The sequence below is a fragment of the Barbus barbus genome (genome assembly GCF_936440315.1).
Source record: "Barbus barbus genome assembly, chromosome: 4".
NCBI classification, from domain to species: Eukaryota; Metazoa; Chordata; class Actinopteri; order Cypriniformes; family Cyprinidae; genus Barbus; species Barbus barbus.
Genome location: NC_136732.1, coordinates 38,384,024 through 38,396,500, shown reverse-complemented (window position 1 = coordinate 38,396,500; position 12,477 = coordinate 38,384,024). Strand labels below are relative to the sequence as shown.

Below are 12,477 nucleotides of genomic sequence, written 5' to 3'. Positions count from 1 at the left end.
ATATTTCGATTTACTACTATAGTATGAAATGAACATGATCAAAAGGTAGGCAATAAGAAAGCCTATAGTACAACTTACTGAAATGTTTTATGTAAAAGCTCATTCAGTGTTTCAAACTGAGGAAATGTATAAAGCTTGTAAACATTGCATTGTAATACATTTACCTCAGAATAACCACTCAGTGTCCATAAACTCATCAGTCAGCTAGAAAAATAACTATAAAGAGGAGCGTTTTGCTATATTTATGCGCTGTTGCATATTAATATTTTTACTTATTCTGTTGTACATGATTCAACTCCTCCTATAAAATTGCATTTTACTAATGAAGAAAAACAGACTGAATGTGTGAAAGACGTGACAACATTTATAGGATGCACTGCACTCAGTTGCCAAGTGATGCTTATGGTCCATGATATTGGTACAGATTCTGTGTAACGAACAATTCTTTGTGACTGTATATTTCAAGTTGTAAAAAACATTTAATTCACACTTTAAGTGAACCTTAGTCCCCCGGTCGACCTGATCATCTACAAGATGGATTAAAATGCTGATAAAGCCTAGAAAAGATAAGACATAAACACATGACAAAATGATTGAAATGTTAAAATAGGGGGGAAAAATAAAATGATAATAATAAAATAAACCACTTTTATTCTGTGGCACCTAAAAAAATAATTTGGCGCCTAAGTTTTTCTTTTATAGGAGCCAATGGCTCCTTACTCGATTTTTTTTGTCTGGAGCCCTGGTCACATGACTGCAACAGGGGAGTAATCCAGTTCCGGCAAGCAGCCATCCGGTCCTGCAGCCATTCTCGGTGCCGGTCGGACCCGCTTGTCAGGCTGGCGGTACAAAGGGGCGAAGGCGAGGGATTGGGGGTAGGAGGTAAATGCATATGTTTATGTGCGTATGTGTGTGTGTGTGTATGTGCCTGGGGAGCCGCCACGCTGGCATTCGAATCAAGCTGTCACAGTCCGCAGAATGTGATAGCGACACAGCACGTTGCTATGGAGACAGCCTTGATCAGGACCCAGACAGAGTCAACAATCCGCAGGTGTCTGTGGAAGGGGGGAAGGAATGTAAGAGCGTCTCACTGCAGTGCTCTTCCCGGGTTGTTTCCCAGCACGCCTTGTCCGAAGCCGTGCTGTTTTGAGAGAGCCGAAAGAAGATAAGATTGTTTAGTCTTGGTGCGAGTAGCCGTAATCCAATTTTCACGGCAACTCTCTTTGTCCATTCTGGTCTCCAAATCCATAAATTTTTCTATTAAAATCTGAAAGCTTCTCCGTGATAGTCTCCATATTGCGGTTTATAGTCTGAGTCTCAGAGCTGACTGCTCTGCCCACTGCTTCAATCATAACGGGCAGCCTTGTGAGGCTATTGACAGCTGTACCCGTTTCCTGAATTTTACGATAACCCAGGGCAAAGCCTAATTCAATCAGCAGAAGACCTGTTATCATGGTTCCGAATAGGTAGATATCTTCAATGTCCTCCACGGAAAGAGCCGCCAGACACACGACCCGCCACCTTTCCCATGCGTCCATCGTATATCCAGCTGCAAAAGTTCCGCTGGGACAATCAGGTTCCCCCAAACCTAAACTTCTCGTCGAGAAAATTGTGTCAATTGCATTGAGAGACCAGTTGATCAAATCCATGATTTTTCAGTTTGGAGAGCAGTGCAGAGAGAGTCTCTCAAGTAATAGACAATAGACGAGACGAGAGAGCAAGCAGGGAAGGGAAGGTAAAGGGAGGAGAGGGAGAGAAAAAATGTGACCGCCTTCGCTGAGAGCCAAACGAGAAATGTTTTCCACTATTTCTCACTTTTCCATGGGCCCACTGGCATCTTGTGGCCCCCAGTTTGATTTTATTTTTACATAAACTACTGCATAAATGCTTTTATGATTGTAATTTGGGTAGTTTTTATGACTCTGTTGACACATGATATATTCATGATTGAACCATGAGTCATTTAGATTATTATCTCCCAAAACTTTGCATTTAAGGTAGAACGTGGGTTAGTTTAAGACATTAACCAGCGTGAATGTGATATTCTGCTGTATTTAACATCAAATGTGGAACTATGTGGAAATGTGACCCTTTCAGTGATTTATTTTGGACATGGTGTGGTGTAGTGGTTAAAGATTTGGTCTGGAAAGGTTGCAGGTTTGAACAAGGACACTAATGTGCATGAATTGTGTTTATCATAAAGTCATCACCAATATCATTACAAGTGTTGTTTTGTTTGTAACTCCTCAGTCATATCTCAATGTAGAAACCCTTCAGTTTAGTCTGTCTGTTCTCTCATTTTACTGTGCTTCTCCAAAATCTCCTCCATCACACCATCATTCCTGTATTTCCTGAAAGTGCTGTCTGACGTGATTCTGCTTTTGTCGGGAAGCTTTATTCATTGGCCTCACGTTTATACAGGAAGAGGAAACTCATGATTCATGATTTATTATCTCCGTGTTCTTGTATTCAGATAAACCTGTTGCATAAGAAACGACACGTTTACTTTTTGTGCAACATCTTTTATGGCTTTGTGTTGCAAAACTTCCTTATTGTAATAAAAAAAAAAAAATTCTAAGGTGTGAATGAGATGTTTTAAGAGAAAATGCTATTTTAGTCTTTCTACTTAAATTGTTTTTGATTTCCAAATTTGTTTTCAGTATATTTGTCATGAAATAACCTAACATAAATCTTTTTCCAACATAGACTTTATTTTTGCAGTCTGAAGTTCCCAAACTCCAGCTGGATGGATTCTTTTTAATCTGTGTATTTAAGCAATGAAACTCAATATATCCCCTCATGATATTTCTCTCCCTTTATCTCTCGTCTCTTCTTACCCACAATCCTCCCTGATGCCGGACCACGGTGAGACCCTGTGAAATTGTTTTCCCCCAGAAACAACTGCTGTTTATATTCCCTCTCTGAACTGTTTCATTTTGATTTTCTCTCCTTCATTTCTCTCTTAGTCTGGTGTTTTCCTTTGCTTTTTACGTTCTGCCGGTTTCCGCTTGCTGTTGTGTGTGAACCTCCTCTGCATGTACACACATTTCCCATGGTTCACTGATGCACATCCCGGCACAAAGGTTTGGTTTGAGCGAGCTTCAGATGCTGTCAGGTGGTTTCCTTGGATTTTGAGGTTTTATTGAGACTTCATTGCTATGATGATGACAGAATTAGCATTGGACTTGAACAGATGCTGCAAATGAAGGTGTTTTTCCAGATCAAACCATGTATCCGACCGTTGTTCTTCTCACCACCAGGGTTTCAGATAAACCTGTCTGGAGTTCATCAAAGTAAGCCAACCGTTCTGTAGCGTGTCTGTCTGCTGGTCTGGGAGCCTGTCCTCTGCCCGACACTAATGGGTTTCTGCTGGACTTGTGCCGGTTTAGGACAGATCATTCTGCTTGCTAGAGGTGGAGGGTGGTTAGCCGGTCTGTCCTAGAGCCCTAGATCAACTTATAATCTGCCAAGAAGATGCAAGATGAATGAAGAATTTTGTATTGCTCTTAAAATTTATAAAAAAGGATATAATTGTTTGCCTAAAGAGAATGAAGCAGTAATATTTACCTTAAATAACAAATTATGATATTATATAAATGTGTTATATACAACAAATACTGTCATTGTTACAAATAGCATATAAATACATAATGAAATATTTTTATTTATAAAAATAAAGAGGATTTTAGTGAGAAATCGGCACAAGTCTAAGACTTTGAGCTTCCATTGACTTGAGATTGAGATTCACTCCTGGACTGTCGATTGGTCCTGACTTTCTTTTGATTTAGTCCATTTAATCAAGATCAGCCTGCACTTGATCAAGAGCTCTTTAATGATCACGCATGCACTTTCCACATTGATCAACGCTTCACATACAGTAATGGAAGCTCTGGTGGTTGTTTACTGAGGTGTTCAGACGGCTTTCTACTAACCGGTGCAGTGAACGTTGCCTTGGGTGTTGTAGCTGTCTTCCCTGTTTCTTCGGTTTGTGTTGAAGCACTGATGGGATGTTTTTGGCATGAGCATCTCGAACAAACACCAGCTTGTTGGGACATGGGCGCACATGCCGTGAGATTTCAGAAATGTCGTTCCTCTGGTATTCGGATCCTCACATTCTTCTGATGGAGGGAAAATAGTGCTTAATTTCACAGAGATGTGCTTACCCTGATTTTTGCAGTTACTTTCATGAATCTGAAGGGCTTTTTGGTGCCTAAATGTGGTTTGTGTTATGTTAAGTTTTAATTTCTCTTCACTTATTCACGTCTTTAGTTTGCAATTATATGGAGACACCAGCATTGAATTATAGTTTTAGAAAACACTGATAGCTCTGTAAAGTCCCTCTGTGTCTGTTTATTACGAGAAGAGCAGAAATAGTCGCAACACTGCCTTGTGAATTATTATTAAAACAAAAGAAAAGAAACAGAAAAAAGGCAAACAAATTGCATTTGAATAGGGTTACAGGCCAAAATACAGGGATAAAATACTGAAATAATAATAATAAAAAAGTGTTATTGAATGAAAATGAGCCAGATTACCCACATTTATATTAATTTTAATATATTTTATTAGTTATATTATTTGTGGTTTCTGTGTCTTCGTGTGTTTTTGTTTTTTTTATGTGTCTGATTAAATCATTTTGGTGGAAAGAGACTGTGACCAAAACAGTGACGTTTAATTTCTTTGTGTTTTGATGCATTTTTACTGTAAATAGGAATGATCCTAGAGTAAAATTGTCAAATGTGTTAAGGTGAAATACCAAGATGCCCTGAACAGCATATAGAGTTCAATTACCCAAATTTAAATTGAAACTTTCTAATAAAGAAATAGTTTTTTGTGTTCCTGTAAAACAAACCAGTCATTGTTTCTGTCATGTTGCATTGGCTTCATTTTTGTGGTGGCTATTTTTAGAGCTTGAAGAAAAAAAGATGAACCGCACAGTTTGCACATTACAGATCCATGCATACTTTTGTGTTTGGGTTGTGTTAGGTCTTGTGTGCGATGAAGGTAAGTCTGTTTTTAGTTTTGGTTTCAGATTGTCTGTTTTGTGTCCGGATGTGATCAGATCTTTTTAACGCTGTGTTGTCTTGAGTGGATGTAGATGGGGAAGGATTTGCTGGTTTGGTGATGTTAAACGCAGGGTTTGAGCATGTGGGACTGCAGTCACTGTCCTCTGCTGCCAGATTTGCTAAAGCCGTCGTCACCCTCTATATGTTTTCTAATGAAGATGTTTTACACCTTCAGCATGTTCTGATGGCTTTAGGAAATCTGGCTCTTGGGGTCCTCTCCTGGTGCTCAGATGTGCATGTCTTTAGTGAACTTTGGTCTCTTCACACGACCCTCCCACATCTTCCATGGCTTAGTTAGAGATCTCATCCTATGGCAATCTGAATAAAATACACCTGCAACTTTATCTTCATGCTATCTGAGTGTGTTGGTTTGTGTGTTTGTGTGTGAAATTGCTTTTTGCTGACTGTGTTGTTTAACCTGAAGGTCTCTTCCTCCTTTGTCAGGTAAACGTAAAGCCCTCAAGTTAAATTTTGCCAGTCCTCCAATAAAACCTACTTCCAGAGTCACTCTGCACACTGCCGGACTTCCTTTCCAGAACGCACACATGTGAGTAAAGGCTACCTTTCTTCGCCATCAGTCCATCCAAGATGTACATGAGTTTGTTTGATGGATCAGATTTGGAGAAATGTAGCATTACATCACTTACTCAGCAATGGATCCTCTGCAGTGAATGGGTGCCGTCAGAATGAGAGTCCAAACAGCTGATAAAAACATCACAATAATCCACACCACTCCAGTCCATCAGTTCATATCTTGTGCAGTGAACAACTGTGTATCTGTTAGACACAAATCCATCATTAAGAATTTTTTAACTTCAGACTGTTGCTTCCAGCTAAAATACCAGTCTAAATTTCCATAAACCGCTCAGGGGATAAAGTCCATCTCCTGTTGTCTCTCACATCAAAATCCATCCACATATTCGTTTAGAGCTGTTATGGACTGCTTGATCTGTGCAGATTTCTCTCCTGATTCAGAAGAGATGCCCTTTTCCACTTGAGAAAAGAATATTATGGCGTATAGACTCAAATGTTAGTTGGAAGCAACGGTTTGAAGTTAAAATGACTTGATGGATTTGTTTCTTGCAAACACGCAGCTTTTGGCTTCACAAGACATTTGATTGGCTAGAGTGGTGTAAATTACTCCCATTAAACTGTTTTTAACTTAAAACTCTTGTTTCCATATAAAACACAAGTCCTCTATTCATAGCATATTCTTTCTCTAGTGAAATGGAATTACATGTTGTTGTGTTTTCCAATCCGAATGTATCAATTATTGGATTAATTAAATGCCAGGTTAATGGATTTAAAAAAAATAATAATAATTTGTTGCAGCCCAAATCTACAACCTGTGAGTTTTGGCCCTCAACTCAGAACTGTCTTCTGTGGATAAGACTTCAGTTTTGTCTTTCCATCCTCAGCCATGATCGTCTTCACGTGCATCTGTGTGTGTTTTCAGAGAGCGGCTGCGGACACACAGTATCGAGTCGTCTGGGAAGCTGAAGATCTCTCCGGAGCAGCACTGGGACTTCACAGCCGAAGACCTGAAGGATCTCGGCGAGATCGGCAGAGGAGCGTATGGCTCCGTCAACAAGATGGCACACAAACCCAGTGGACAAATCATGGCCGTCAAAGTAAGACGCATGTCATAAGTTACTGTTCGGTTTCTGTTACACTTTAGGTTGTCTTTGAATGTTTAAAAACTGTGTGTGTGATCAATATAGCACACAGCCTTCTCCAAAAGGCAAGCTTTTCCAAGAGTCAGGATAGACCAAAAATAACAGAAAGGTTACCAGACTTGTTTGTGCACCTCCAAGTAAAGTAAGGGCAAAATAAGCACAACTAATTGGATTTGGTTCATTTTGTGAGGTTCATGGTGTTAGATCCTTAAATTATATTTAGTTTGATGCATACAGTACCGCATAAAAGTAGGTGGATAGAAACATAGCTATCGACTCTCTCATTTTAAACCGAATACTTTTGGGAAGAAAATGATGCGCTTTATGCATAATGTGTGCTCTTTTGTAACACACCAGATAGTAATAATAAGCTGGGATGTGGATCAGACTTTATGCTGACAGTCATGACTGTGTTTGGTGACAGAGGATCCGGTCGACGGTAGACGAGCGAGAACAGAAGCAGCTGCTGATGGATCTGGATGTGGTCGTGAGGAGCAGCGACTGTCCCTACATCGTCCAGTTTTACGGGGCTCTTTTCAGAGAGGTTTGTCCGCTTGGCCTGCTTACCGTCTCATGCTTTCTTTGAGAGTCTTTCCTCTCAAGACACTTGTTCTGTCGTTGTCTTTCTCAGGGGGATTGCTGGATATGCATGGAGCTCATGTCTACCTCCTTCGACAAATTCTACAAATACGTTTATTCCTCTTTAGACGAAGTGATTCCAGAGGAGATTTTAGGGAAAATAATATTAGCTGTGAGTTTTCATTCATTTAATCCACTTTGGCATTTATTAAGTGATGCATTCATTAGCGTTTATTAAAATGCTGTGTTCTTCTGTGTCGTTTCAGACTGTGAAAGCGCTTAACCATTTAAAAGAGAACTTGAAAATTATTCACAGAGGTGAGAGAAGCAGAATGAAGGAGTTTCTCGTTTCTGACCTCTATCAGTTCATTTTTGTTGTTTTGCGTGTTTTTGTTGAGTGGATTTTAGTAGGTTTAGATATGAAGTTCTTTTTTACTCGAACTGAAGCTCTTTCTCTCTGCAGACATAAAGCCATCAAATATCCTCCTGGACAGGAAAGGCAACATTAAGCTGTGTGATTTCGGCATCAGCGGACAGCTGGTCGACTCCATCGCCAAAACCAGAGACGCAGGCTGCAGACCGTATATGGCAGTAAGATTTATTCATTGATACATTCATTCCCACTACCATTCAGATGTTTGAGGCTGCATTTATTTGACCAAAAATACAGTAAAAATGATGTAAAGCTGTATTTTCAGCATCATTACTCCAGTCTTCAGTGTCACATGATGCTTCAGAAATCATTCTAATATACTGATGCACTGCTTATGAAACATTTCTGATTATTATCAATGTTAAAAATAACTGTGCTGCTTCATATTTTTGTGGGAACTTTTATACGAAATTGATACGATATGAATTTTTTCCCAGGATGTTTTGATGAATAGAAATTTCATAAGAACAGCATTTAAAATATAAATATTTTGTAACATTGTAAATGCTTTTACGATCAGGTTTGATTAATCCAATGTGCTGCTGAGAAAAAAAAAATATATATATATATATATGTATGTATAAAATAAAAAAATAAAATTCCACTGCTATTTTGGGTCATTTAAAAAAAAGTAAATAATTAATATAAATAAATAAATAAAATAATAATGATAATAATCATTTTCTTAGTGACTGGGGAAAAAAAAAAATCTGTAATTTTCGGGTCATCCTGTCTGAAGGCGTGCATGCGTGTGTGTGTGTGTGTGTGTGTTTTCGCGCTGTAGAGTGATGTAACTGCAGTAGTGTCTATGAATGAAGCTCCGCTCTGCAGTGCCCCTGCTGCTGCTGCTGCTGATGATGTCATGCTCTAATCTGAGCTGTGATCTCATCATCATCATCATCCCCAGAGTCTCCTCACTGCATGATGACATCATCAGTCTGTCAGCATCAGTGTGTTGACTGACATGCACAGCTGTTAGTTTGTGACACACACTCTGCTGCTGTCTGGACGGAAGTGTGTGACGGCCGGGAGCACATCTGCTTCTGTGGTGTTTGGGCCTGTAAAGCAGCTGGATCAGACACAGACAGTCTGATGTGCTGGAAAAGCACTCTGCTGCACTCTCACTATTCAGAGAGTGTGCATTTCTACATCTATGCTAGTTGAAACGGCATTTTCAGCACAGTTAACCTCATATGCATTTCTGAGTGAATTACAATATTTGTAGGAGGGGACTTAATATGTCAGGAGAAGACATTTTCTCTGCCAGTGTTTCAGCAGAAAATTGGATTAAAAAAATACTATTATTATTATTATTAATTAAAAAGAGTTTTGAACAACAACTAATAATAATAGAAATGAGATATTTTCAGCCAGTGTTTCAACAGATAAATTGATTATTATTATTTTTTTATTAATGAGAGTTTTCAACAGCAACTAATAATAATAATAATAGAATTTGTGTTTTTTTGTTGTTGTCTTAAGATGAACATGTTGTGCTGACTCGTGCCAAAAATGGTGGTGGGAAAAATTTGAGGTGTCCCAAAACCATGCCTAAGCACTGACGTATTTCTTTATTTGAGTCCAAGTTCAAAATAAAACTCTATGAACTGCTCCATTGTGAACATGCGGAGCTGTATGAACCACTGCAAGCTGTAAAGTAAACCGGAAGAGTTTGTCCGAACTCAACTGGTTTTGCGAGAGAACGCAAATATCTTTGAGAGGGAACGCAAAAGTTTCTCGAGAGAACGCAAAACATTTAAAAAATTATTTTCTGTTCTCTGAATTATTTTTTCCTCCCACCCCGAATTTTTCCCAGCACCATGTACCTTAAAGAGCTCCGTACAAAGATGCATACAGTGTAAGAAATTAAATAGTTGAACATTTAACCTCAACAGTGAGTTATTTCTAATTAAAACAGGGGGGAGAAATGGAGTATTTTTATTTTTGTTGTTGTTTTTTTAATTAATAAAATTAACAACAATAACTAATGATAATATCGCATGACTTTTTATTAATAAAATAAGAATAATATATTTTTGTTTAAAATAACGCACTGATGATTCGTGCTAAAATAATAGCAGCAAAAAATTGTGAACTTTGATGTCATGAAACATTCAACATTCACAGTAAAACAGATTATTCTTTAAAAAATATATATATATATTTTTAAATTTATGAGTCCAAACAAGACGGCTAATAATAATGATTCTTTAGAATTGCATGCAGACTTTGTGCCAAATTAACAGCTGCAAAATGTGATTAAATGATTTGTGAGTAATTCAGCTTTGCCGTCACGTCTGGAGTCTTTCTGTATGGTTCACTCTGTGTGTGTGTGTGTGTGTGTGTGTGTGTGTGTGTGTGTGTTTGTCCCTCAGCCGGAGAGGATAGACCCCAGCGCTTCCAGACAGGGTTACGATGTCCGCTCAGACGTCTGGAGTTTGGGAATCACACTGGTGAGGATGATCATCTGTCATGTGATCGTTTGTGTGTGTATGATACTGAAAGTGATTTCTGTTACACTGCTGCGATGCTGTTTCAGTATGAACTGGCCACGGGACGGTTCCCCTACCCGAAGTGGAACAGTGTGTTCGATCAGCTGACGCAGGTGGTGAAGGGCGACCCGCCGCAGCTCAGCAGCTCCGAGGAGAGACAGTTCTCCCCCAAATTCATCAACTTCGTTAACCTGTGGTGAGACACACTCAGACACGCACTCACTGTGATCTCCAGTGTTTCCTCTTTCTCAGAGTCTGCTGACTCAGCAGAGAGGATGTAATATCTCTGATTCATTGTGTGATCACATGATGCACACGACGCCTCCTGCTGCTCATTCACAGCAACTGCAAGAGCTCAAGATTGCGCTTATGAGTAACTTGATTCTGAAGGGTTTTAATTAAATCTTTTATTTATTTGTTTTTGCTTCTAACAGCCTTACAAAGGACGAGTCAAAAAGGCCAAAGTACAAAGAGCTTCTGGTGAGTTCCTGTTTCCTGCTGAAAGCCACAGTTTTGAATGAAAGTTGAATCTGTTATAGAAAACCTGGATATATCTGGGAATTGTTTTATTTTCATTTTATTTTATCCTGGTCTTGGAAATTATGCTGTAACATTTTTAATGGCCTAGAAATTGGTGTTTATATAAGATTATTTTCCCAAATAAAAATCCAAGGAAATGAATTTGTCAAAACGTGGAGAAACCCTGGATATGGGAATATAGTGTGTTTTAAACAGCATTAAATTAATTGTTTCTTTTTGTTTAGAATAATATAATAAGAACAGCAAAAAAGTATTCTTATTATTAATAAGAGTAGTTATTATTATATTTAAGAGATCACATTTAAAAAAATATATTTGAATTTAATTTGTCACACTGATGGACTAATGTATTTTTTTGCAGATTTTAAATATGTATTTGTCCACTATCTTAAATCATCTAATTAATATTCTTTATATATATATATATATATATTAGTATTTTTTTTAATACAATTCTATAATTCCAGAATGAATTTTCCAGTATTTATTTATTTAGTTATATTTATTATTATTATTATTATTATTATTAACAAATACAAATAGCAATTTCTTAGCAGTTTCTACGTAATAAATTATTTAAGATTTTAACATATTTAGAAAAATATGTATTCGTCATAAAAAATTCCGTGACCTGTATTTTATTAATTTTCGTGACAAATACAGGTCTAGAAAAATCATACCCTATTTTATCCAAGACTCTGGGTATCCTGGCTCTTTAATAAACGTGACAGTTGTTGAGATAACAAAATAGGTTGTCTTTTTAGCTGTTTTAGCCATATTTTGTCTTATTTGAAATAATTTTAAGCCATATGTAATGCTTCAGATGTGATAAAAGCGCAGGTCATTTCAAAGGATACGAAACTCTCAAGCAGACTAAAGCAGAAGTGCTGTTGAGTGAAAGAAATGAAAGTATCCCGGACATCTTCTCTCTGTCTCTCAGAAACATCCCTTCATTCAGATGTACGAGGAGCGTACGGTAGACGTGGCCAGCTACGTCTGCAAGATCCTGGATGAGATGCCCACGGCTCCCAGCTCCCCCATGTACGTGGACTGACACGAGAAAGCGTCGGTTTAAACATTTGCTTCATCACAGAACAGCAGTATTAAAACAGGAAACCGAGAGCGAGCGGCACAACGGCCTTCAGTTCAAGCTCGACTGTAAAATACCTCCTACCCACGTCTCTCTCTCTCTCTTACATCACACACACACACATGTAAAGCGCAAACACACACGTGTCTGACAGGTCTGATCTCTCGCGGATGCGGAATAGTCATTTTTAAACAGATATTAGATAATGAAATAATAAATAAGCCTGGAGTTGTATTTATACTTCTGAAATCACTTGTGGAATATTTAATTTGGGAAAGCCCTCGATGTACTGGAAATCTGCTCGTGTCTCGTCCCTCCTCTTCATGTATGTGATATTAAACTTGTGTTTTGTATGTTAAGGTGAATGATGATGCAGAGGTGGCCGGGGTTTCTGTAATCCTCACTGTACAACGACTATGTGCTGATATTATAAATAAAACTGAGGAATATGGAAACGACTCTGTGTTTGGTGCTTTGTAAAATGGAGCTAATCTTATTATGAAAGAAATCCATTGATTTGACATTATCAAATGATTTTGTTGTTTATTTAAGTTTTTACATATTAATATGACTTTATTCATTAATCAATTAATAATTTGCA

The 12,477-nt window shown here is 38.1% G+C and overlaps 1 protein-coding gene across 6 annotated transcripts in view; it reads left to right on the top strand.

The window, feature by feature from the left end:
- LOC306863623 (dual specificity mitogen-activated protein kinase kinase 4-like) overlaps window positions 1–12,333 on the top strand; it is a 14,189-nt gene extending 1,856 nt beyond the window's left edge. The window contains exons 2-13 of one of the 6 annotated variants that reach the window (XM_079407080.1): window positions 3,261–3,293; window positions 5,511–5,613; window positions 6,523–6,697; window positions 7,167–7,286; window positions 7,374–7,493; window positions 7,588–7,639; window positions 7,785–7,912; window positions 10,130–10,207; window positions 10,294–10,442; window positions 10,681–10,726; window positions 11,727–11,827; window positions 12,237–12,328. In XM_079407080.1, coding sequence (XP_079263206.1) covers window positions 3,261–3,293; window positions 5,511–5,613; window positions 6,523–6,697; window positions 7,167–7,286; window positions 7,374–7,493; window positions 7,588–7,639; window positions 7,785–7,912; window positions 10,130–10,207; window positions 10,294–10,442; window positions 10,681–10,726; window positions 11,727–11,827; window positions 12,237–12,240 — 1,109 coding nt within the window. In that variant the 3' untranslated portion in view covers window positions 12,241–12,328. Of the gene's footprint in view, window positions 1–3,260; window positions 3,294–5,510; window positions 5,614–6,522; window positions 6,698–7,166; window positions 7,287–7,373; window positions 7,494–7,587; window positions 7,640–7,784; window positions 7,913–10,129; window positions 10,208–10,293; window positions 10,443–10,680; window positions 10,727–11,726 lie in introns of all 6 variants that reach the window. The other 5 variants (XM_079407082.1, XM_079407084.1, XM_079407079.1 and 2 more) reach the window with 5 other exon arrangements.
- The last annotated feature ends 144 nt before the right edge of the window (window positions 12,334–12,477 follow it).